Raw genomic sequence first — 26847 nt, forward strand, 5'->3', positions numbered from 1 at the left:
CACCCACTTAGCCATCACCACCAAGTCAGAATTCTGTGTCGCCACTTCTGCCTCTGAGATTTTGATTTATCGTCTGCAAAGGAATCAAACCATCCTTCTAATGAGTCGGTGGGACAGAGGACATCCACATGATACACAGCAACAGTACTGTGCTCTAGCATTTCCCAAATTTCTTGCCCCAACTTTTTGCCCCACACCTCCTTAGAATGTATTTGCAGTAATGTGCATGCCGTATCGGAAGCCAGGTGGCTAACCTATTGGGGGTAGACCAAGAATCCAGTATGAATGTGACAGGTCCCAGGCAATTCTTGTTTCAGTGCCTGATACAGCGTACAGTTCTGTATAGTGACTACTCTTCCCTTCTCCTGTAGTGGATAATACCTTCTTGGTGTCTGGGTTATATGACACTGCAGTCAAATGTCTTTTGGTCCCTACTTGGCTGGACCATCAGTACACCATCCATGCCTCCTATCCTTGAGGGACAAGGATTCAAGAGGCTCACACCACCTCACTGGTGACTTTGTTGTTTTATTATCTATAGTACCTCCTGCACCCTCTCACCATTCTGCACAGGGGCTTATGCCACCTGTTCATGCAAGGCTGCTGTCCCTGCTCGTCCCACGCGGGCCCTGTCCTGTATGTACCACTTCCATTGGCTTATACTGACCTCTTGTGGAAGTCCTATGCAGTGAGTTTTAGGTGAACTCATCACCCACTGCATTTTTGGATTCTCGGTCTCAGAATCGCATTATGACCTAGGGTCATTTGCTCAGTATCCACTAGAGCCTAGTAACAAGCAAGTAACTGTTTCTCAAAGGGAGTATATTGCTCTCCAGCATCGGGTAACTTTTTGGTCCAAAAACCCCCTTGTTCTTCCCTGTTTTAGCCACATGCTCCAATTTGCTTATTGCCCCTGAACGGTTACATGCAACTCTGTCTCCTTCCTGTACTGGCCATAGGTCTAAAGCCTGTTGAATTTTCACCTTTACCAAGTAAAACACAGACTGCTGCTGCTCTCCCCATTCAAAATCATTCTTGTCACTTTGTACAAAGGAGCCAAAATCTAACTCAAGTGAGGGATATGCTGTCTCCAAAAACCTAACAATTCAATGAATCGCTGAGTCTCCTGCTTAGTAGGGGGAGTGGCAAATTCTAAGATCTTTTGTTTTTCCTGCTGCAACACCTCTCTATTTCCCTGATTCCGTTGAATTCCTAGAAGCTTCACATTTTGAGTGGGTCCTTGTCTTATCTGGATTAATCATCCACCCTTTGCTCTGCAAGAGTTCCACAACCCTGTGCAACTGAGTCTGCACCTGTTCATGTGTCTCTCCCTGAATCATCACATCACCAATATAATTGCGCCCCTGGAATGACCGATTCTTTATCCAGGTGTTCTGCCACCAGCCGGTGACAGATGGTGGGGCTATGTACATAACCTTGGGGGAGCCTTAACATTCCAAATTGTCTGCTGTTCCACGAGAAACTGAATTGCTCTGGACTCTCGGGGTGCCAATGGCATAGAAAAGAAAGCATTGGCAATATTAATGGTTGCATATCAGGTCTCTATGTTTTTGTATTCTCTGAATTAAAGTGATGGTGTCGGGGTCAGCAGCAGTCGGGGGGGCGTATATTTGTTCAATTTGAGGTAATCAATATTCATTCTATAGCACCCATCTGGTTTACGTAGAGGCCACAGAGGATAATTCTACTCGGGGGACTGGAGCCACCAGACCTGCCTCCATCAACTCCTGTATAGTCTCACTTATTTCATCATGCCCTCCTGGAATTAGGTATTGCTTCAAACGAACCACCTTAGTTGCTGGGGACACCCTCACTGGGGTTTCTTCAGATGACCCATCCTCACTGCTGCCACTGAAATGTATCCCTTGGATCCATAATGGTAACAGCCATCATCCAAATATAAAGTCATCCCCTTCAGAATGTCAATTCCCAGTATATACTCTAGGATGGGCACAATCAAAACGGTATATTCTCTTTTTGGTGTTCTCCCTATTTTCATTTGAACTGTAGATTGCACGGCAGGGGTTTGCTTTCCACCCAACCCTGTGATGGTGCTGACCTGTAAGCTTTTCGGGATTTCCATAAATTAAAGAGGCCCCCCCCCCCCTCTGGTGTCGACTAATGCCCGGCCCCTTTGAACATTTTTGTGCTTCCAGTGAATTTCTAAATCGACATGGGGTCTGTTATCTTTATGATCCCATCCCTGTACCAGAGCTTGGCAGGTTTCCTAATCTGATTTAAACTTGTCAATCTTGGCCTAAGTCAGGTCTGGATATATGCTCTCATAGCTGCAAGGAGATTACTCTCCTTCCCTGCTGTCAGCGTTTAACAAATCGCTGTCCAAATCTTCCTCCTCCTTTCCCTTGTGAAGAAACATTTTCCTCCCTCTCTTTCCCTCATCTCTGGCTGGCCCAGATTCACCTGTTTATTATCTTGCTTGTTCACTTTCCTGCTGCCCTCCATTCTGTCCCGCCTTCACTTACGGTACATCTCCCACAGGCTTTTGGTATCTATCCCATCAATCTGCTCTTTGTTGACATCATCCCTCAATAATGCCATAAACATGTCTCTCTCCGATACTCTGTTATTATCTGTATTATGGGTTCAGTGCTAAATGTACAAAACGTAGAAGCGTCTCCTGTATCTAACATTACTCCAGAGGCTCCTGTATCAAACAATCGCACCATCCATGTAAGTAATGTTTCCGCAGCTGCTTAAATCTGTCGATAATATCATTAACTTCCTGCTGGGTGTAATCTTCAACGGAGTGCATCTCAATCCCGCCGGGGTTTTGTGGCGTGCCCTTTATTTTCCATCTAAATATTGGCTGTGCACAAACCACTTTCTGTTCACCTGGCTCATGCTGGCCACAACCTTTTTTTAACTGACTCATCACTAGAATCTGAAAAATCGGTTGAGTCCCAGATATTTCCACCCAGATTTCAGATCCCAATTTAACCCTGCTTTAACAATAGCTAAATGAACTTTCTTTAGATTGACTTTGCCCCTCCGTTTCCGATTCCTGTTTTGGGAGACTCGGACAGCTATCTTCTCGGCGACGGATTGATAAGTATCTGCTTCATCTTGTAATAAGTTGAGATTCAGTTAGCTGCATCTCTAATTGCTGGTTTTCTTGTTCCAGCTGCATATATCTTTCCTGAATTTTTCTATAAGCAGATAACAGGATCCAGCCCCGTCTTCCTGAAATAGATAAATCACATACCCGTTTCAGAAGTACTATCTGTAAAGAGAGTGAAACTTTTTTTGGCTCAGCATCGCGAAGACATTTTTCCCAGGTTTCACATAATCCTGCTCCACAAGACCATTCATTCGCAAGAGCTTTATAGGGTGCTTTTCCCCACCCTTGTATCTCATTTGGAACCTGGTGTAGTGTTGCCATATTTTAATGTAGCCTTTGTGCGTTTGCCTAAAGTATTAGGCCTCTGAGCACTTTGTCCTAGATGCATTTTATTTAGCCTAGCACTGTTATTTTACAATAACCAGTTTCACGGTCTTGTTTTATTTTCTTCTATCACACTGTTTAGCTTACTTCAGCACTGAAGTTCTCAAACAATACATTCCTGCTCGCTCTGTGCTTCAGTCAAGGATACAGTCTGGTACATTGCCGATAGACATGGTAGAAGTTTAGTCTCTAGGGTTCGTAGAAAGTACACATTCTTACGTAGGGACGTTTCTTAGAACATTGGCGTGTTAGTTATAAAAACACTTCCTAGTCCTGATACACTTAGGAGGGAGATTCCGACCAGGAACCCACAACTAGACGCTGACTGCCCTGTTGCAGATGCTGATCCCGATCACAGGCCTTTGCTCAGGTATGAGGGTCGATGTCCTCCCGGGGGAACCTGAAAGGCAGGCTTAGAGCTTAACATGCTGTGCTCAAAATAGAATTTAGGAGAGAGAACGTAATCTAGTTGCATTATGATAGCGTTATTCTTATGTTTCACTCTCCTCGTTACTATTTCAATCCTACTGTGTTGTATGGTTCTGGTTATAGCGGCTCACGCCTTGTTATCTAAAATGCAGTCATTTTATTAAACCAATCTTTAAAACTCAAACTGCCTTTGTCATTTATATATGAGACCACACTAGGTATGAGAGAACTGGTTGGGATCTGAGTGACCACGACTTCCCTGGGAAGCACTAAGATGTCATGCGCTCGGCTGCCCAATTGTCTCTTCCCTTTGGGAGAGATGAGGCACTGCTAGTTAGCCGGAGCTTAACCCGGATTTGGGGTGACAAGGGTCCCCCGCCGTGGGTTAGACTTAGTCCCCCACACTGCGAACGATCTTGCCGCCCAAAAATCCAGTAGTCTCATTAGGATAATAAGAGCCTACGTGACACTGGGAAACAGCCTTTGATGTTTTGCCAAACATTTTTCACTTTTAAGTCTTTCACGACTACGCCAAATTGTTCTGCTTTGCTTCAAACTAAGAGGGAACAAGGCTAAAGAATGCAAAGAATGTAGCACTCTTAGTCTGAGTAATACATATATTAAGGCACTTCCCAGGATTCAAGCATAAGTATACAAAAATATTAACGTGAGCATTTAATTTGAATACAGCAAAACGTGCAGCTACTAAAATAATCACAGCAGTTAAATAATAATCTGAGAAAATGCAATATATCAACAATGAATATATATGCAGTAAATATATATATTTATGCATGTACACAGTAAAGCTAGCTAATTAAGAATTATAAATGCATCACCATGGGGATCGAATCCAACATCATCCCTGTCTTTGCCAATGTCAAGCTGTAGAACCCTGGACAGCTGAGACAGGAGAAATTAATCCCAATGGAATTGTTCTGAGCAGTGCGTCCACCCTCAGAAATTAGTTCCTTCTACCTCCGCGCCAATCTTCCCCACATTATATTCTTTAACCCCTTCGCTGCCAGGCCTTTTCCCCCTCCTGTGCCAGGCCTTTTTTTGCCTATTTGGGGCAGTTCGCGCTTAGGCCCTCATAACTTTTTGTCCACATAAGCTAACCAAGCCAAATTTGCGTCCTTTTTTTCCAACATCCTAGGGATTCTAGAGGTACCCAGACTTTGTGGGTTCCCCTGAAGGAGGCCAAGAAATTGGCCAAAATACAGGGAAAATTTCGTTTTTTTCAAAAAAATTGGAAAAAGTGGCTGCAGAAGAAGGCTTGTGGTTTTTCCCCTGAAAATGGCATCAACAAAGGGTTTGCGGTGCTAAACTCAGCAGCTTCCCAGCTTTCAGGAACAGGCAGACTTGAATCAGAAAACCCAATTTTTCAACACAATTTTGGCATTTTACTGGGGCATACCCCATTTGTGCAATTTTTTGTGCTTTCAGCCTCCTTCCAGTCAGTGACAGGAATGGTCATGAAACCAATGCTGGATCCCAGAAACCTAAACATTTCTGAAAAGTAGACAAAATTCTGAATTCAGCAAGGGGTCATTTGTGTAGATCCTACAAGTGTTTCCTACAGAAAATAACAGCTGAAAAAGAAAAATATTGAAATTGAGGTGAAAAAACCATCAATTTTTCTCTACGTTTTACTCTGTAACTTTTCCCTGCAATGTCAGATTATCGAAAGCTATATACCGTTACGTCTGCTGGACTCCTCTGGTTGCGGGGATATATAGGGCTTGTAGGTTCATCAAGAACCCGAGGAACCCAGAGCCAATAAATGAGCTGCACCCTGCAGTGCGTTTTCATTCTATACCGGGTATACAGCAATTCATTTGCTGAAATATAAGGAGTAAAAAATTGCTATCAAGAAAACCTTTGCATTTCCAAAAAGGGCACAAGATAAGGTGTTGAGGAGCAGTGGTTATTTGCACATCTCTGAATTCCGGGGTGACAATAGTAGCACGTGAATTACAGAGAATTTCTCAAATAGATGTCTTTTTTACACACACTCCTATATTTGGAAGGAAAAAATGTAGAGAAAGACAAGGGGCAATAGTACTTGTTTTGCTAATCTATGTTCCCCCAAGTCTCCCGATAAAAATGGTACCTCACTTGTGTGGGTAGGCCTAGCACCCGCGACAGGATATGCCCCAAACCACAACGTGGACACATCACAGAAAACAGAGCTGTTTTTAGCAAAGTGACTACCTGTAGATTTTGGCCTCTAGCTCAGCCGCCACCTAGGGAAACCTACCAAACCTGTGCATTTCTGAAAACTAGAGACCTAGGGGAATCCAAGGAGGGGTGACTTGCGGGGCTCGGACCAGGTTCTGTTACCCAGAATCCTTTGCAAATCTCAAAATTTGGCTAAAAAAACACATGTTCCTCACATTTCTGTGGCAGAAAGTTCTATAATCTGAGAGGAGCCACAAATTTCCTTCCACCCAGCGTTCCCCCACGTCTCCCGATAAAAATGATACCTCACTTGTGTGGGTAGGCCTAGCGCCCGCGACAGGATATGCCCCAAAACACAACGTGGACACATCACAGAAAACAGAGCTGTTTTTAGCAAAGTGACTACCTGGAGATTTTGGCTTCTAGCTCAGCCGCCACCTAGGGAAACCTACCAAACCTGTACATTTCTGAAAACTAGAGACCTAGGGGAATCCAAGGAGGGGTGACTTGTGTGGCTCGGACCAGGTTCTGTTACCCAGAATCCTTTGCAAACCTCAAAATTTGGCTAAAAAAACACATGTCCCTCACATTTCTGTGGCAGAAAGTTCTGGAATCTGAGAGAAGCTACAAATTTCCTTCCACCCAGCGTTCCCCCAAGTCTCCCGATAAAAATGATACCTCACTTGCGTGGGTAGGCCTAGCGCCGGCGACAGGAAACACCCCAAAGCACAACGTGGACTCATCCTAAATTTTGGAAAAAAACAGAGGTGTTTTTTGCGAAGTGCCTACCTGTAGATTTTGGCCTCTAGCTCAGCCGGCACCTAGGGAAACCTACCAAACCTGTGCATTTCTGAAAACTAGAGACCTAGGGGAATCCAAGGAGGGGTGACTTGCGGGGCTCGGACCAGGTTCTGTTACCCAGAATCCTTTGCAAACCTCAAAATTTGGCTAAAAATACACATGTTACTCACATTTCTGTGGCAGAAAGTTCTGGAATCTGAGAGGAGCCACAAATTTCCTTCTAACCAGCGTTCCCCCAAGTCTCCCGATAAAAATGATACCTCACTTGCGTGGGTAGGCCTAGCGCCGGCGACAGGAAACACCCCAAAGCGCAACGTGGACAAATCCTAAATTTTGGAAGAAAACAGAGGTGTTTTTTGCGAAGTGCCTACCTGTAGATTTTGGCCTCTAGCTCAGCCGGAACCTAGGGAAACCTACCAAACCTGTGCATTTCTGAAAACTAGAGACCTAGGGGAATCCAAGGAGGGGTGACTTGCGGGGCTCGGACCAGGTTCTGTTACCCAGAATCCTTTGCAAACCTCAAAATTTGGCTAAAAATACACGTTACTCACATTTCTGTGGCAGAAAGTTCTGGAATCTGAGAGGAGCCACAAATTTCCTTCCACCCAGCGTTCCCCCAAGTCTCCCGATAAAAATGATACCTCACTTGTGTGGGTAGGACTAGCGCCCACGAAAGGAAAGGGCCCAAAACACAACGTGGACACATCACATTTTTTTTATAAAAAGCAGTGCCTACCTGTGGATTTTGGCCTGTAGCTCAGCCGACACCTGAGGAAACCTAGCAAACCAGTGCATTTTTGAAAACTAGAAACCCAGGGGAATCCAAGATGGGGTGACTTGCGGGGCTCTGACCAGGTTATGTTACCCAGAATCCTTTGCAAACATCAAAATTTGGCCCAAAAAACACTTTTTCCTCTCATTTCGGTGACAGAAAGTTCTGGAATCTGAGAGGAGCCACAAATTTCCTTCCACCCAGCGTTCCCCTAAGTCTCTCGATAAAAATGGTACATTACTTCTGTGGGTAGGCCTAGCGCCCACAAAAGGAAATGGCCCAAAACACAACGTGGACACAACATATTTTTTCACAGAAAACAGAGGTGTTTTTTGCAAGGTGCCTACCTGTGGTGTTTGGCCTGTAGCTCAGCCGGCCCCAGGGGGGGGGGGGGGGGGGGGCAGAAATGCCCTAAAATAAATTTGCCCCCCCAACCCCCACCCTCCCCCGCCGGGAGCGACCGTTGCCTACGGGGTCGCTCCCCCTGCGTGACATTGGCACCAAAAAACAAATCCCCGGTGCCTAGTGGTTTCTGCCCCCTTGGGGGCAGGTTGACCTAAACTCAGCCAATCTGCCCCCAAGGGGGGCAGAAATGGCCTAAATACAATTTGTCCCCCAGGGGAGCGACTTTTGCCTGATGGGTCGCTCCCCATCTCTAAAAAAAAAAAAAAACAAAGAAAAAAAAAAAGAAAAATTCCCCTGGCGCCTAGAGGTTTCTGCCCCCCCCCCCCCCCCCCGGGGGCAGAAATGGCCTAAAATAAATTTGCCCCCCCAACACCCCCCCCCCCCCCCCCCCGGGAGCGACCCTTGCCTACGGGGTCGCTCCCCCTGCGTGACATTGGCGCCAAAAAACAAATCCCCGGTGCCTAGTGGTTTCTGCCCCCTTGGGGGCAGATTGACCTAAAATTGGCCAATCTGCCCCCAGGGGGGCAGAAATGGTCTAAATACATTTTGCCCCCCAGGGGAGCGACCCTTGCCTGATGGGTCGCTCCCCATCTCTAAAAAAAGAAACAACAAAAAAAAAAAAAAACACAAAAAAAAAATTGCCCTGGTGCCTAGAGTGTTCTGCCCCCCCCCCCGGGGGCAGTTCGGCCTAATAATAGGCCGATCTGTCCCCCGGGGGGGCAGAAATGGCCTAAAATAAATTTGCCCCCCCAAACCCCACCCCCCCCCCCCCCCGAGCGACCCTTGCCTACGGGGTCGCTCTCCCTGCGTGACATTGGCGCCAAAAAACAAATCCCCGGTGCCTAGTGGTTTCTGCCCCCTTGGGGGCAGATTGACCTAAAATTGGCCAATCTGCCCCCAGGGGGGCAGAAATGGTCTAAATACATTTTGCCCCCCAGGGGAGCGACCCTTGCCTGATGGGTCGCTCCCCATCTCTAAAAAAAAAAAAAAAGAACAAAACAAAAATTTGCCCTGGCGCCTAGAGGTTTCTTCCCCCCCCTGGGGGCAGATCGGCCTAATAATAGGCCGATCTGCCCCTAGGGGGGGCAGAAATGGCCTAAAATAAATTCCCCTCCCCCCCAGGGAGTGACCCTTGCCTAAGTGGTCGCTCCCTTTGCGTGAAATTCACGCAAAGAAAAAACTCCCTGGTGTCTAGTGGTTTCTACCCCCCTTGGGGGCAGATTGGCCTCATCAAAATAGGCCAATCTGCCCCCAAGGGGGGCAGAAATGGGCAAAATATAATTTTCCCCCATTGGGAGCGACCTTTGCCTAAGGGGTCGCTCCCCACCAAAAAAAAAAAAAATGAAAAAAAAAAAAAAAAAATGGTCCCTGGTGCCTAGAGGTTTCTGCCCCCCCTGGGGGCAGAAAAGGCCTTCCCGAAAATATGCCCCCCTGGGAGCGACCCTTGCCCAAGGGGTCGCTCCCTTTTGTCAATAACAATAAAAAAATTAAAAAAAACCTGGTGTCTAGTGGTTTCTACCCCCCTTGGGGGCAGATTGGCCTCATCAAAATAGGCCAATCTGCCCCCAAGGGGGGCAGAAATGGCCAAAATATAATTTTCCCCCAAGGGGAACGACCCTTGCCTAAGGGGTCGCTCCCCACCTCAATAAAAAAAAAATGAAAAAAAAAAAAAAAAAAATGGTCCCTGGTGCCTAGAGGTTTCTACCCCCAGGGGGGGCAGAAAAGGCCTTTTAAAAAAAATCCCCCCCCTGGGAGCCACCCTTGCCCAAGGGGTCCCTCCCTTTTGTCAATTTCTAAGAAAAAGAAAAAAAATCCCTGGTGTCTAGTGGGGTTTCAAAAGCCGGATTGCAAGCAATCCGGCTTTTGAAAAATTCGGAGGGACTTCAAAGGGAAGGAAATACTTTTCCTTCCCTTTGAAGCCCCTCCGGGCCTCCCAAGTGATTGAAAAAGAAATGCTTTTGCATTTCTTTTTCAATCGCGCTGGAAGCAGAGCTTCCAGCGCGACGAGGGAGGCCCCTGTGACACATCAGCGCGCGCGCGCTGACGTCACAGGGGGGGGTGGGAGGGGTCGGGGGTGGAAGGGGAAGGTCTTCCCCTTCCATCCCCGACTTGGGGGGGGAAGGTGGGTGCACGGGGGGCGCGCTAGCGCGCCCCCAAGTTCCCCTGTGCCATGGACGAGATGATCTCGTCCAAGGCACAGGGGAACTGTAGCCTTGGACGAGATCATCTCGTCCAAGGCACAGAAGAGGTTAAACAAACTTAAGAGGAAGGTTCTGGTAAGCTCCTCCCTTCGAGCAAGTTGTGAAATTCAAGTTCAGTATTGAAAAATACACAAAGGATTGGCCAGATCCCAGGGTGTATTTCCAAGACGGAGCCGTACCCTTCTCTGCTATAAACATTCTCATCCTTGTACACTTTTATCAGCGTTGCAGCCCCCATGTCACGTTTCCTTCCTTGGTGAGAAAATCGAAAACACGTTAACAATCTGTGTGTGGAAAAATAACTGTGCCACCAATGTGACGGCATTTGAATCTAAGCTAAGCACAAAATGGAGTCAGTGGTCAAGATGGAATCTGTGGTTAAATACAGATAGCATTACAGGACATTACCTGTGGTTCATGGGAGGCCATGAACACTTTTAGTTAACTCTGCTCCACTTAGAGCTTACCAGCTCCCCTTGAGTGTTCACCAAGGCGATGGCAGTGGTTGCAGCTCATCTGTGGAGATCCTGTATCTAGATGATTGGCTGTTAAAGCAGAGCTCTCCCCGGGCCATTGCCTCCCACCTCCAGACTTCAGCGGACCTCCTGCACTCTCTGCAGTTCACCGTCAATGTGCAGAAGTCACACCTACCCCCTTCTCAAATCCTCCCTTTCCTCATGGCTTTTCTGGACGCAGTTTAGTTTTGGGCTTATCCTACCAAACAGCGAGTCTAAGATATTCAGTCTATGATAACGATGTTTCAGCCTCTATCCTAGATTTTAGTGAGAATGACTCTGATCCTGTTGGGTCTCATGGCCTCCTACATCCTGCTTGTGACTCATGCTTCTGGCATATGCTGGCTCTGCAGTTGGACCCGACGTTCCACTGAGTGCAGCATCAGGGGCATTTCCTACATGGTCTAGATCACGGAGGGCACTGCAAAAGATCTTCAGTTGTGGTTAACGAAGCACGATTGTGTTAGCGACAGACCCCTCTTCCTTCCCCCAACCAGATTTAACAGTAGTGACAAATGTGTCACTCCTGGTCTGGGGCAGCCATCTGGTAGAGGTAGAGATCAAAGGACTCCGGTGAAATCCGGACTCCACGTCAACCTGTTGGAACTCTCAGCGCTCCGGCAGGCATTGAAAGTCTTTCTATCCTCCATTAAGGGAAGACTAGTGCAGGTGTTCACGGACAACACCTCCACCCTGTGGTACTGCAACGAACCGGGCAGGGTGGGTGGTTGGGTTTATATTGTAGACTGTTGTGAATTGTGTTATTCGTTGTGTATAAGTCTGAAGTCTTGAGTTTTGTCTGTGTGTGATTTTTGTCTTTTTTTGTTTTTCCATGTCCGGTGCTAATTCAATTGTATGTATTGTATATTATTAGGAATAAATATTTGTTGATTATGTATTTGTTTATATGCTAGTGAATTTTTTGGATTGTTTGATGGTCTGATTATTTGTTTGAATAACCTGAGAGAGAAGAGTTTTTTCGCTTTGAATAGACTTTATCTGTCAGGCAGTAACGTGTGTATTGCTGCACACTTTTCACCAAATATTATTGCCCGGAAGGTCAGGTCCATCAGGATGGGCACTTTGCCTGTTCGATCCTGCGGGACTTTCTGGTTTGCATCATGTTCGCACACCCACCTTTGAGAAGGTATTGCTTAGGTATCTACTCTATTCTAATGTAAGGAATATACCGTTTATATGTCACTATCAGATAAACAAGGTACTTTATGGTAACTCCTTGTCTGGTAGAGACTACGTGGAAAGTCACTAAAGGCACCACACTTGTCATTTCTGGCACAGACGATGCATACGGCTCCATCTACCAGTGTGCAGCAGTCAGGCTCACAAAAAGCTTCGGGCTCCAGTCTGATGCCTGGGGATAATTCTAAGGTAAGAAATCTGTGGCTAATTAGTCTCTGCCAATTAATGCATTACCAAACGTAAGTACCTTCCAAAGCTAACCATTACCACTGATGTTTCTCTTGTGGGTAGAGTGCGTAACTCAATGACATGACTATACATGGCATGTGGATGTCTCAGTACCGGGGGCAGCACATCACTTACCTGGAAGTGCTAGCCATCCATCTAGCCCTGAGAGCCTTCTAGAAACTCAGTTGAGGCAAGACAGACTTATAAAGGCTGACAGCATTACTTCCACGTATTTTATCCAGAAGCAGAGGGAACACAGTGCACCAACTCCACACTAGTTCAGGTTATCTTGCTGTCTAATTGCTGCATGTTGTAGTAATGGAAGACAAATATAGATGGCAACAACAGATCAATTGATGTAAATGACTGGCTGAAATTATTGTTCACGTTTCCTGAAGTGCTAAGTTTAGAGTTTTCCCTCATTTAGAGATATGTGACCCCTGTATTTATCCACTCTTGAAACCCAGCCTCGTGCGTTAACTTTTTTTTTTTTTTTGTACATTAACCCAAGGTAATGTTAGTTTTACTGACTGAGAAGGAGGTAAAATTGAGACTAATTTCAGATGATCCAAATTAATTTAGATAAATGCTACAGCTGTTACTTTTATTTTTTTGTGTGTACAAATATTTGAATTTGCAGCTAAAGATCCAACTTTAGCAAGCGTGAAAAAAATTAATTCTCGTTTTTCTCATCTTTTACAAAGGTTGTGTATTTGCTGTAGAATTTCCAAGTGACCTCTAATGAGGATGTCTGATACTGCCACTGTACAGGAACAAACGGAAGCAATGAAGGATTCGGTGGCAGACGTGAAGGACTCCACTCTATCTGAAATACTGCTAAAATCTGAAAGCCAAGAGCAAATACAAGCTGAAAAGGATGATAATTGCACTGACAAAAATGATTCCCAGGTAAGACACGTTTTCTTACGTAGTGCTTTACTCTAACATTGAGCAATTCGTTTCTGGAGGAATTTTTAAGCAGTTTTTGTTTTTATGTCTTGACAGTGCAGCTGTGTGCAATAGCCATTCTTACCAATCTTCAAAATATTGAGAGTGGGCTTTGGCTCCAATCATAAGTATTTGTCGCTCCACATGCTCTTAGCTGTTTAGTTTATCCTTCTGTCACTTATGGAATTAATTCCATTGCAGTGCACGAGGGATTATTGTACCTCTCATAAATGGATTGTATGAAGAAAATATTTGTTTTTGTTTATTTTTGTCCCTGCAGCAAGCTTCATGTTTTTGTAAGAAATGAAATAATGTGTTCTTTGCATAGGGCTTGCTACAGTGTAGTTGCCTAAAGTTTTTAATCACTTGTGAATGTTTGCCCTTCTTTGTTGGGGCATTGTTGTCATATGTGATTCTGTTTGGCCTACTGGCTTTTCCTTGCCAATGAATGATGGTGCCGGTTGGCACTAAAGAGCTCATTTATGCCACACCGTACAGGAGCAATCAGTGTATTAGTCAGGTGGGATAGACTGACGTTTGCATTGTTGGGTAGTACCACCACTTTATCTATTTTCCCCCAAATGTGGTGTTACAGGAACGATAGATTCTGATTTTTGTAATTCTTATTGTAGGCTTTTAAAGATAATCTTGGGTTTTGCTGCCCATAAATAATGATAACCTCGCATTCACCTACTCCTAAAGAAATTATACAATAACTTGCAACTTGCTTTTTTTGTTCATAATGATTTTGATACTGTTAAGTGTGATGCTATTCATTTTTTTTTTTTTTTCTTTTTTTTTTTTACTGTGCTTTTACCTTTTGAAAATTATCATTTCGGTCGCCCGTGATGTATAGTTTTATTCGTGTATGCCTCAAAAAAACAAAAGCCTATCACATCATTGCGTAGGCATGGTGGGATAGACCACATATGCACCCACGTACAAAGCAATATAAGCAATTTTTTTTTCTATCTTTTGATTTGCCTATCCAACTCAAATTGGCAATTAAAAAGACAAAAAAAACAGTGAAAGCTTTAATTTATTTTCCTTTTTGGAAAGCATGTGAGGAAGCAATATGGGTAGGGGATGCGGCAGCAACACGGGAGCACAAACAACATGGTAGTCTGGAAGCAACACTGAGGACGTGGGAAGAGCCTACACTTGAAATAATTGTAGTCATTTTCCTTGTTTTTTTGTTGTTTTTTTTCTTCAGAACTCAATTCGTCTGCTTTACTTGCTTTTTGAGGTCGTTTGTTTATCCTTAGCAAAGACTGGATTTACCAGCTCACCTCTTAACTTCACTGTCACCTTAATGCACTTCCCAAATTTCTCTTCGGACATTTAGTTTGTGTCCGAACACGTTTTCAATACTTATTTCTATGTTAGGTATTGTCATTAAGATTACGTTTTTCTATAACAAAGGTCTCAATTCTAAGTGATGGTTTTACAGAATAAAGAGTAAGAGCTTATGGTATAGTTAGTAAGCTGATCGAAGTAATTATTTTGAAGAGGTGGGGAACTAAATTAGTCAGTTATGTGGGTGCGCATTTAAACACATGAAATTTTCTATCGACTTGTGCTGGACATTTTTTTTTTTTTTTTAAACTACATTTCTTGAAAAATCCTTGAATAAGTTTGCAGGCTGCCATTGCTTGAAAACAAAAGTTTTCATTTTCTTTTAATTGTAACCAAGTTCTTGTCACTCACTGTTCGCAGGTTTTCTGAAATTTCTTGTTATTCTTTCTCTGGTTGTTATCACCTGTTAATAATTTGGGTTAATGCAGTTTGATGCCTTTAAGTGCCAGTGATGATTATCTCGGCTTTTAATGGAAAAGTCGTTGTACTGTTGGCACATAAGTTGCAGTGAGGTTGAACTTTAAGTCTGTCTTTACCACTATGGAAGGTTTAATTAGTTCCCCATGCAGACACGTGCGGTGTTGGGGTTGCCTCGTTCATGAACACATTTATATTTCTGACCTGACTACTCGTCAAATTACACTTCCCTTTTCTGGTAGGACCCTGCACTCCACAATCAAGTTGCTAAATATTGCAACGGCTTGGTGCACCATAGAAGGAGTCTGTCGGTTTGCAGTTAATTGCTAAAGAATACGCAGCAGGGTGTGTGTTTTGAAGCCAAGCATTTACGTTTTGTTTTTGCCAGGTCCTCGTGAGTTTTCCTTCAGCAGATTTCCATTCATTGTCAAAGGTTGCGTGATCGCAGTGTTTGGAACGAGAAAATAACTTTTAAATTAGCCTCATTGACATCATGTATAGCCCATGCTTAATTGGTTTGAAAAACGGCAGAACATTGAGTTGCTCATAGATATTCTAACCTTAATCATTATTGGGCGTTCAGCACAATGGTGTACACTTGTTAACATATTTCAAAGAGAATTTGGTAAAATATAAGCATAGAGTTTAAGAAGCTTGGTAGAACTGTCAGTTATTTTTAGGGACAATCAGCAAAAATACTAGAATCATTTGCTGCAGTGATCCCTTTAGGGGGTCCTCTTTCTTTAATATATACTGAGTTTCAGAAAGACCTTTAATGTTTTTGCCTCGTAATTAAATCACACACGATCTGTTCCACGGTGGATAGAACCATAGGGATTTCATCACAGCCCTAGAGCAGCGTTCTAGTTGCTATGTGGCATGAAAGCAGGTGTGTGCAGAAAACAGTCAGATTTTAACTAATAAGTAGCGGAAATGCGACTTCAACAAGTGCATTGGGGAAATGGAGACATTACTTAAAGGACATATTGGAACCGTGAAAAAACCTTTGACACCTTGAAGTTCTTGTGGTGCATACCTTGTGTGTCCTCAACGTAGTTAAGTGGATAAACCCCATGACTTATTTTAGTGCGCTGCTGTTCTTGTTACGTTTTTTTTTTTTTAATATACCCCCAACACATTCTCTTAAACTATATTTTCCTCTGATCCACATTTCTCTCCTCATTTGTTTTTTTCTTTTGCCCCGTCAAGCTTTCAAGCAGGTCATAAAATGGTAACCAACAGAAATATTGTGTAATTTCGCCGGTTTTGTCCGTTATGTTAATCTGTTTTTCAGCCGTTTATGCTTTTATGCTTTCCACTTTAACTTTTGGTGGTGCTTCTTATGTGATTTACACCCACAGATAACTTTGGTCTTGTATCTAATGTAGTACAAGTTGGGAATTGGTTCATATAATTCCCCCTGGAAACCTTGTCTTGTGTAGAGGATTGGGTTTTTGTCCCAAAATCTATGCCAGATTTTGCACAGATACATGCAGACCTATTAAAAAAAAAAAAAAATCGCTTAAAATTAAAAAAGTTTATGATGAGAAACCATCTTATGCATCACCATCTAGTCTATCTACTCCAGAATGCTAAAGATCTATCAAAGATGGGCAAGTTCTTCTTTCATTAGACAACATTGGTAGACAACACTGGTAGACCACCACCTTCTATGCTAGATTTACTGTCTGACCTTTTCATAGCGTCCAATCTTAACTTAGACAGAGGGTTAAAATCCAAATTCACATTTGTACCTAATTTACAACCTAACAATATAATAGACGCCTTTCACAAGACGGTTATACATGAACTATATGTATTAGAGGACAGATTTCACGAGCCCTGAGATACCCCGATTGCGCCAGCGCTGGAGAGGGCAATTATATGCGATAGGACACTCGGCATATGCCAAAGGTGCATTAATTTGGATTAGAGCTGGTACTCCCTTTGCGGCGGAGGAGCAGGCCGTGGACCCACTAGGTAGATTTGTGCTAGTTAAGGGAAGACTGGCGGGACACACGGTTGTACTGGGCTCTATATATGCCCCAAACACAGACCAAACTGCCTTTCTACATAATCTGTCCCACCACCTGGCGGGCTGGAGTGGCCTTCCGTGGCTGCTGGGGGGGGGGGGGGACTTCAACAGTGTGCTTGATGTGGAGTTAGACCGCTCCTTTCCCCCGCTGCCCGCATCACCAGTGGTAACTGCCTCACGGGGTCTGGTAAACTGGACCCAACAATGGCAATTGGTAGACGTGTGGCGGCAGCGACATAGAATGGACAGGATCTACTCCTTCTACCTGCCCCGCACTCCCTACACGTGCGTCTAGATAGAATACTTTGCACTGTGAGTTTTGCCCCGGTGGTGGTGAACTCAGAATATCTGGGGCGCACACACTCCGACTACAACCCCCTGATTGCGCGCCTATGCTGGGGATCCCCGTCCGGCTATCCCCACATGGAGACTGAGACCGGAGCTATTGGAAGACGCTGCTTTCAGAGCGTCATTGAGCGCCGTAATCCCAGAATTCTTTGAACAAAACGACGGCACTGCCTCGTCGGGTTTGATTGAGTGGGATGCATTCAAGGTTTTCGTCCGGGGGCTATGGCTGGGACCTCAGTGTAACCTGCGCCGCTCCGTCGAACGCGAACTGACCCGAGTGGAGCAGGTCCTGTTACAGCCACAGGGGGAAGCAATTAATAATCAAGCTGATGACTCGAGACTACCGGCAATACGCGCCGAACACCTGTCACTACTAGAGCGTCTGCGATGCCTAAATTACATTGCACACTCCGCGAGAACCCATGCATCGGCCGACAAGGCAGGCAAGCTCCTAGCCTGGCTAATCCGATGGGACTGTGAGAGGCAACCGATGGTAGAAATTCACTCACAGACGGGGGAACTGATATACACGCCCGGGGAGATACAAGCCAAAATCACGAGACATTACGAAGCACTCTACGCCTCGGGGCGACTCCGGCACAGAATTTCTTGCCGTAGTGGAGCTCCCACACTTAAGACGATCAGTCTGAGGCACTTGAAAAACCTCTCGACCTCGAAGAGATTAGATCTAGTATCCGCAAACTCTCATCCGGCAAAACGCTAGGCTCAGACGGGCTGCCGGTTGACTCTTATAAGGCCTTTGCGATGCAACTGGCACCCAAGCTGCTCCGTGTATGTGAGGCAGCTGAACAGGAGGGCCATTTATCGGCCACTCAAAGGGAGGCACTGCTGGTCTCCCTTCCCAAGTCCTGGAGGGATCCGGTGGACATGGGTTCGTATAGACCCTTGGCAATGCTGAACACCGATTATAAAATATTAGCCAAACTACTGGCAACGCGCCTTGCGCCGACCGTGCCGGGTCTAATACATCCAGACCAAAACGGGTTTGTACCAGCTAGAGACACCTCCCACAATATTAGAAGGTTATTCCGGGTCATGCAATATGCGAGGTGTGACTGGCCCCGATCGGGCTGCCTTGTTCTGGATCTGGAAAAGGCCTTTGACTCCTTGGAGTGGCCCTACTTGTTCAAAGTGTTACGGCAGTTCGGTATAGGACCATCCTTTACTTGTCTAATTAAACTACTATAAACCAGACCACTAGTCCGGGTGAGGCTGGGATCCGAGATATCGGAACCGATCCGGGTGCGTAGGGGTACGAGACAGGGTTGCCCTCTCTCACCGTTGTTATTCTCACTTGCTATGGAACGTTTAGCGGCGGCCTTGTGTAAAGAAGGGAGTAACTGGGGAATCCCACTAGGGGATGGTCTCCACATAGTGTAGTTATACGTGACGACTTTCTCCTATACTTTAGAGATGTCACGCGGATCCCTCCCGAGGCCTGCTCACTTCTACAACAATTTGCATCAATATCTGGCCTCAGGGTCAATTGGTCTAAGTCTTGCATCTTTCCCTTTGACCGGGGACTCTGATCCGGGCTTATTCTGGCCGAGCACCCTGTTCCATGGCAACCACAGGTTTAGATACCTGGGTATCAGAGACTACCACTCCGAGGAAGATATATTTGAGGGCAACCTTGCAAAAGCAGTGTCCTCGGTCAGGTCCCAAATCATGTTTTGGAGGACACTACTGCTGTCAGTAGCAGGCAGGATAGCACTCCTAAAAATGGTGGTTCTGCCTCGACTCTTGTACTTTTTCTCTAACCTCCCGCACTATGTTCCTCCCGGTTTCTTCAGGGCACCGGAGACAGGACTGAGGGAATTCATTTGGAATGGCGGCCGTTGTAGAGTTGCTCTAAAAAAAGCTGCACCTACCACCAGACAAGGGCGGACTAGCAGTCCCTAACCTGGTAGACCACTATCTAGCGGCCCAGCTTCAGTGGATATCCAGATGTCTGGCAAACGCTCAGCTCACAGACAAAGCATCGGAGAGTGTACCATGGTCACTCCAACAGATACAACACTTATTCCACCCACTCGCGCAGACCCTGCGGCAACTCTTTCTTAGAGTAGCCCACAGATGTTTCCGCCGATCACTCTGCCTCACAGATTCGGTAATCCCCTTTGCACCGGCCCTGGCACTATTGGGCAAACCAAGAGGCCCCAGAGTCACGTCAGAATTTGAATTACCACATGGCACGAAATAGAATTGTACGCATTGGGAGCTCTCTATGAAGAAACCCAGCAGCTCCCTTTTGCCAGGCTTCAGGAGATGGGATTGCCACCTGGCCTGTTTCTATTACACTGCTCCCTGGTGAGGGCACTGAGATCCGGTTGGGGAGACATCTCAGTGGCTCTTTCTACTAACTTAGTGATTCAGTATCTACAAGTGGTGGGTCGGGGGCACTACTTGATTAGCTGGCTGGCAGATGCCCTAGGAGTCCAAACCGTCTTTGAGAACGAAACATTACGCGCGGCATGGGAAACAGACACTGGCGATTCGATTGCGAAAGCACAATGGAGGTTGCTCTTTCAGGCCACCTTAACGTGCCTCGCAATTATCGATTTCGCTTAATCCAATACTACATAGTGCACAGAGCCTACCTTAAGCCAGCCCGTGTGAACAGATACTTCGCTCGCAGAGATGCGGCTTGTCCCCGATGTCACGAGATTGGAGCAGACTTGTTGCACATGCTGTGGTCCTGTCCTGGCTTGGGCTCCTACTGGAGGGTGGTAACTGACAATTTGTCTGACTGTATATCACAACGAATACCCTTCACATGGGAGGCATGCATTCTAGGACTATTCCCCAGAAGCAAGCAGCGCAGAGCAGAGGTATGCTTCACGGATTTAGGACTCATTGTGGCAAAGTGATTAGTGACCCGCAGGTGGAAATCACCGGATCCGCCACCGGTACAGGCCTGGAGGTGCTCTCTTGAAGTGTGGGCGGGGGCCGAGGGCACGGCGCTGGCACGGGAGGAGGTCTTGGGGTTGAGACAGTTTCCGCTGTCCGACAACTGGGAGGGAATGCTGCTGCGACTGCGTAACATGGGAGTATGCCCAGTAGAGGAGGGATTGGAATAACGTAGGCGAATATCTGCTGACGAGAAAATGCACTGCATGGGGGAACTGAATGTGAAAGTTAGCGAGATATGCACCGACACTGGGAAGCAGAGGGACAGCATTCACTTGACTTGACACCCGGCCCAGCCCCTCCGTCAGCAAACCGATTCGTAGCGATGTGATCTCCACCCCGACAGGGAAATATTTACATGTGTAAAACTTGTACAAGTGTCCGTTACCGGCAAATGTTACTGTTACTTTCTTTTTTTTTCATTTTATTTAAAAGTTAGTATATATAAAATTTTATAATCTCCGCCTTCTTAACAAAATCGCCCCAGTTGAACATTTGTGTTGGAAATAACGTTAAGCCGGCGAACGCTGTTAAACGACGCGTTGGCTGATGGACACTAGATACACTACCGACTTCTCAAACTGTAACCAAGCAACGGGCTGACAACGATAAAACTTACCAAACAATAAAAACAACACTGTAAGACAACCGTAGGTAAAATAATGAACGAGATGAATAGTTGAATAACTACAAGTATATGCTGTACAATATGCTGTAGCAATGTATTTCTTATATATCAACCAATATTTAACGGTATAAACAATGCACACCATACTATGTCAAAAGGAAACAAGTGTCAAAACATGAAGCAATGTAATGATAAAATACCAATAAACAGATTTATGAAAAAAAAAAAATTAGAGGACAGATTTCACTAGGGATTTGTTAGAAATGGGGTCTCTAGTTGGCAGAGGTATACACCCGTGTCCAAGTAGGGACCACAATCCTATTCAGGGTAAGTCACACACAATCTAAATTATCATGTGCCCCACACTCTGGTAGCTTGGCACTGAGCAGTCAGGCTTAACTTAGAAGGCAATGTGTAAAGTATTAGTACAATAAATCATTCAATAACACAGTGAAAACACCACAAAAATACACTACACAGGTTTAGAAAAATATAAGTTGAAGTATAAGAGTATTAAGTCTTTAAGAATCAACAAATGTCTCTTGTGTGCACAAAGTACCTGGTATGCGTCGAAATTATATGCACGAAGTCCGCGGAGGAGGAGATGCATGGAAAAAGGAAGGTGTGCGTCGATTCCTTCTGCGCGGCAAGGGCTTTGCGTCGATTTCTGCCACACAGGCTTGGACCCTCACTGTGATGCCGGGTCCTTTGACGCCCAGGGACGATGCGTGGAAATCCTGGCTGTACAGGACAAAGTCACAGGTGCAGTGTCGATCCGGTGTGGCGATGCGTCAGTTTGTCGCATGGCAGGTGCTGCGTTGAGTCCTCATGCAGGAAGTCAGGTTGTGTTCCGTCTCAGCGATGCGTCGATCCGGTAGGGCTGTGCGCCAAAGTTCTGGTCGCAGTGCAGGTGCTGCTTAGATCTCGACTCGGGGAGTAGGGCTGCGTCATTCGGGCTCGGCGATGCAGTGATTCTTTCAACGCTGGGCAGGCTGTGCGTTGATTTTCACCGCACAAGGAGTTTTCTTAAAGAGTAGAAGTCTTGGCCCTGAGACTTCAGGCACAGGAGGCAAGCTCAATCCAAGCCCTTGGAGAGCACTTCTCAACAGAACCAGAGGCCAGCAGGGTAGCAGAGCAACAGCAAGGCAGCAGTCTTCCACAACAAAGCATTCCTTTGGACAGCCAGGCAGCTCCTCTTGGCAGGTTACAGAATCTGGTTTGGAGTGTCTGTCCCAGGAAGTATCATTGATGGTGGGGACAGGGACCAAGGTTGTATACCTAAAAGTGCCTTTGAAGTGGGGGAGACTTCAATGAGTGGTTTTAAAGTGCACAAGGTACCCTTTCAGTACAGGTCTGTCTGCCAGGGTCCCAGTAGGGGGTTTGGAAGTCCATGGTGTGAGGTCAGGCCACTAACCTGTGAAGTGTAACTATCAGGCCCCTTCACCCTTCCAGCCCAGGAAGACCTATTCAGTATGCAGATGAGTGTTACTGAGTATCCTGTGTTTGTGGTTGTCTGGGTCAAATGCACAAAGGGAGCTGTCACGCAGCCCAGCCCAGACGTGGATTGGAAACAGGCTGTAAGACACAGATGTTTTTTACATTTAGAGAAATGCTCACTTTCTAAAAGTGGCATTTCTAAAATAGTAATATAAAATCTAACCTCACCAATAAGCAGGATTTTGTATTGCTATTCTGGCCATACTAACTATGACCGGTTTACGCCTTTCTGATCAGAATCTACCACTCAAACAGTATGTGAGAGGGTAGCCCTAATGTTAGCCTATGAAAAGAGCAGGCCTCACAGCAGAGCTGTGGAAAACACATTTAAGAGTTACCCACTACCAGGTCATATAAAACACACAGGTATATGTCCTGCCTTTTACCTACACAGCACCCTGCCCCCTGGATTACTTAGGACCTACCTTAGGGGTGACTTATATGTAGAAAAAGGGGAGTTTAAGGCTTGGCAAGTACTTTTAAATGCCAAGTCGAAGTAGCAGTGAAACTGCACACACAGGCCTTGCAATGGCAGGCCTGAGACATGGTTAAGGGGCTACTTATGTGGTTGGCACAACCAGTGCTGCAGACCCAGTAGTAAAAAGTACAGATGATGGACGGAATGCTGAACAATGCAAGCATTCACCCCAGTCACAAAGATCTGGGTTTAATCCATTGTTTTCTTTGCTCACCACGCCACCCCAGCTTGGACCCATCTATATACAAATCAGTTCTTGACCCTGTTCCTCATGGGAACAGTCCAGCCCGAACTGCCAAGCCAGGTCCTCTTTGGAATGGAAACAAGCATCCTTAGACCAGTTTCAGGGTATCACCTTTCATCAGCTAGGCTAGCTTGCATCCAGTGGCGCAGTGAGCATGGGACCCACGTCTGGGCATATCCTTCCCACTTGGGGAGACAAATGCAAAAAGAACCGGTGATGGACGGAATGCTGAACAACGCGAACAGGGTCAAGACTAATTTGCATATGATTGGGTCCAAACTGGAATGGCATGATGAGAAAAAAAAACTGATGGATTAAACCCAGATCTGTGACTGTGGGTGAAAATTTGATTTGGTCAACATTCTGTCCATCAACTGGTCTTTTTGCAGACCCTCTAGTAGCTTTCAATCTAAAGGCTTGGGCATATGTTGTGCACTTTACTAGGGGTCTACAAGTAGATCCAATATGCCAATTTGGTATGAATCAATGTTACCATGTTTTAAGGGAGAGAGCATATGCACATGCACATGCACGTTAGCACTGGTTAGCAGAGTCCTAAAACCAGCAAAAACAGTGTCAGAAAAGTGGAGGAAGGCAGGCAAAAAGTTGGGGGATGACCACCCTAAGGCTGTCAGGTCTAACAGGATACAAACCCAAGAAAGTTAACTAAAGATGAACACATAGCAGTTGACACACTTGCCAGTGTACAAAACATCATCAGTAAGGAAACTGATAATGGGGTACATAGTAGAGGTGCAAGATACGGACTAGAACAATGAAATTGATAGTTACCTGACAGTTGGCATATGTCAGACCTACTAACAACCCACTTAAGGATATAATTCAAACATTGAATCAAAATTGGCTGACTGGCGTGACCTATGTCTCATCACTGAATTTAAATATATGTTTAATCTATCATCACGGGCTGCATGCATTTATATACATCCTAAAATACACAAGTGATTTCCCACCCGGTAGGCCCATAGTTTCTGGCATTGGTTCTCCACTTGAACTCATCTCTGAATATATAGATGTGTTTTTGCAGCCATTTGTACATAACCTACCATCTTACAAACCGGATACTAAAGACTTATTAAACAAACTTGATATAGAGTGTGTGGACAATTTACAATTTGTTACATTGGAGGCCAATTCAATATACAGATGCAGTCCTTTAGAAAAGGGCTATTAGCTCTTGATTCTACCCTCGCTGCTAGGGATGCCACACTGTTTGATCACACTGAGATTATTCTTGACTTTACCAGATTAGATCTAGACAACAACATTTTCTTACACAATGGCAACTGGCTCTGACAGGCCCAAGGTGTTGTCATGGGTTTGAATGTTTTCCCCTCACTTGCTAACCTTTACTTGGGTGTGTTTGAAAAGCAACATTTATGGTCACTATGCCCACTAGAGATCTCTGATCACGTAATGTACTGGGGGAGATACATAGATGACATTTTTGTCATCTGGACTGGGAGCCCTACACAACTGACTGTGTTCTTTGAATATCTTAATAACGATACATATAACCTGGCGTTTACACACCATGTCAATTTGAAACAGATAGAATTTCTTGATGTCATTTAATACAATAATGGGACAAGAATAGCATCTAGTCTATTCAGGAAGCCTACTGCGTGCAACTCTATTTTACATGTTGATTAGTGCACATCCCAGTGCAGAAATGAATACTATTTTCCTGGATGAAATGACATGTCTCAGATGGAACTGTAGTGATGATTGTATTTTAGTGAGGGAACTGAACCAACTAGAAGACCTTTTCAGACAAAGAGGGTACTCCTGAATGTCTTATCAAGAGCAAGACAGAGAATATCTAGGGCACAATGAAATTCCCTTTTTACACACGACCCATACGAAATGCACAAACCACCAACATACTTTGATCACTAGATACAGTGCTCGGAGCCATACATTTTATATAAGATTCCCAACAAACCTTGGCATAGACTAAAATTGGACACTACTTTGGCTAAATTACTCAAAACCTAGAATCACTCATAGTAAGGGTGCTGCATTCCGCCCAATCACCAAAGAGATTTGAGGTCATGGTTACCTGAAAAACCAAAAGGTTTTTTCAAATGCACGCAATGCTTTGTTTGTCACTTGGCTGCAGGCAAAAAAACATGTTTCCAATACATGTAATGCGAAGATCTATATTGGCAGTACCATAAGGCCAGTACAAGAACTTATCGGGGCAAACAAAAACAACCTGTATTATCCCTTGGCCCTCACATTTTAATATGGTACACTCGAACTCTGAAATGATTAACATCAGATTCCATGGTATAACCCATATAGGCTGTAATCCCAGAGATGGAGGCAGAACCATTGCTCTGAGGAGAATGGAGACCAAATAGATAATCCGGTTCTGAGCTGATGACGAAGGCCTTAACACTGATAGGGAAATTTGTGTGTTTCTCATAGAAAAATCACCTAATAGGCTTTGGTTATTCACACTTGTCAGACCCTACGAGCCTCAAGAGGGTCTAATATGATGTAGAATGGCTAGGATATCACACAATACTGTTTTTTTACACCTGTTGTTATTGTTGTGGTTACCTTCTCTTGTCCTCGTTGTGGATCGGCTCCTAAATAATGAGGATTTATGGTATAATCTATGAAACATTATATGTGAGATTGTTACCTTAGGAAAAGTTAAGATGTATACAGTACCAAATGTGCTGCTTAACAAATTTAATATTGCATTGTATTGAGTGCATCTCTATATGCTACACTATCTATTACCTTATATACACCTTTTGAGGTGCAATTACCTGTTTGCATGTCTGGCATGTATCACCTATAATTTACTCCGCAGGTATATAAACTCAATATGGTTCATTGCTCTATACGTACATTTGTGTGCACGTTCAACATATCTGATCCTTTGAGAAACAGTGTCTCTATTTTAGATTTAAAGACTTAGTTCTCAGCTTTGCCTTCAACATGAATCTTGTATGGTACAACTAATTTCTGTTATGTCAAACAATCTATATGCCAGATCAGGCTCCCTAACATTTTCTAATTATGTAATTGATCAGGATTTTCACATTTAGTCTCTTTCCACCAACCGTATAGATGGTTGTATTGTAGTTTTCACATTGCTGCTGACATTTTTATGACAGTTCATGATTGCTTTTGATAATGGGTACGAGTTGATGTAAAAGAAATTCTGTATGGCATCTTTTTCTCATTTCTGGGGCGCTATGTAGCCTCATTGAAGATCAGGTACTCTTCCTTATTTACTCTGTAGGCCTATTTATGTGGGTATCTTTGCAAAATGTTTCTGTTGCGGGGTCACAAATAGTATCTTGCCACCAACAGTGCAACATGGCCTAATTGTAAGCATCTACCTTAGGGTGGACATCTATACGGTGCACTTCTTGAATTTGAAGTTTTACATGGGGCCAGTTTCTCACTTACGGGATGCCATGTAGCAGCACTGAAGACAGGTAGCCAGCAGGTACCCATTCATCTTACAGGCATATTTAAGTATCCACATGCTCCCACTACAGTTGTTGGTCTGATGATTGTTACTCGCTGCATGCATGCGTAATGTTTACTATATGCAGCAACTTGGATGCTTATGTTACCATTTCATTAGTTGAGATATTAATCCATGCCCACAATTGATTTGAGTCTACTTTGGCCACAAGCCTCATGCTTCTGTGTATACAATCAGTATATATACTGTGATTTACAAACATTTCAGTACTATC

General features: G+C 44.8%; 1 protein-coding gene across 8 annotated transcripts in view; it reads left to right on the forward strand.

The window, feature by feature from the left end:
• Positions 1–26847, forward strand: part of R3HDM1 (R3H domain containing 1) — a 642394-nt gene that overhangs the window by 55363 nt on the left and 560184 nt on the right. For all 8 annotated transcript variants that reach the window (XM_069225061.1, XM_069225063.1, XM_069225066.1 and 5 more), the window contains exon 2: positions 12921–13125. In XM_069225061.1, the coding sequence (XP_069081162.1) occupies positions 12958–13125 (168 nt within the window). In that variant the 5' untranslated portion in view covers positions 12921–12957. The remainder of the gene's footprint in view (positions 1–12920; positions 13126–26847) is intronic.

The sequence above is a fragment of the Pleurodeles waltl genome, chromosome 3_1, assembly GCF_031143425.1.
Source record: "Pleurodeles waltl isolate 20211129_DDA chromosome 3_1, aPleWal1.hap1.20221129, whole genome shotgun sequence".
NCBI classification, from domain to species: Eukaryota; Metazoa; Chordata; class Amphibia; order Caudata; family Salamandridae; genus Pleurodeles; species Pleurodeles waltl.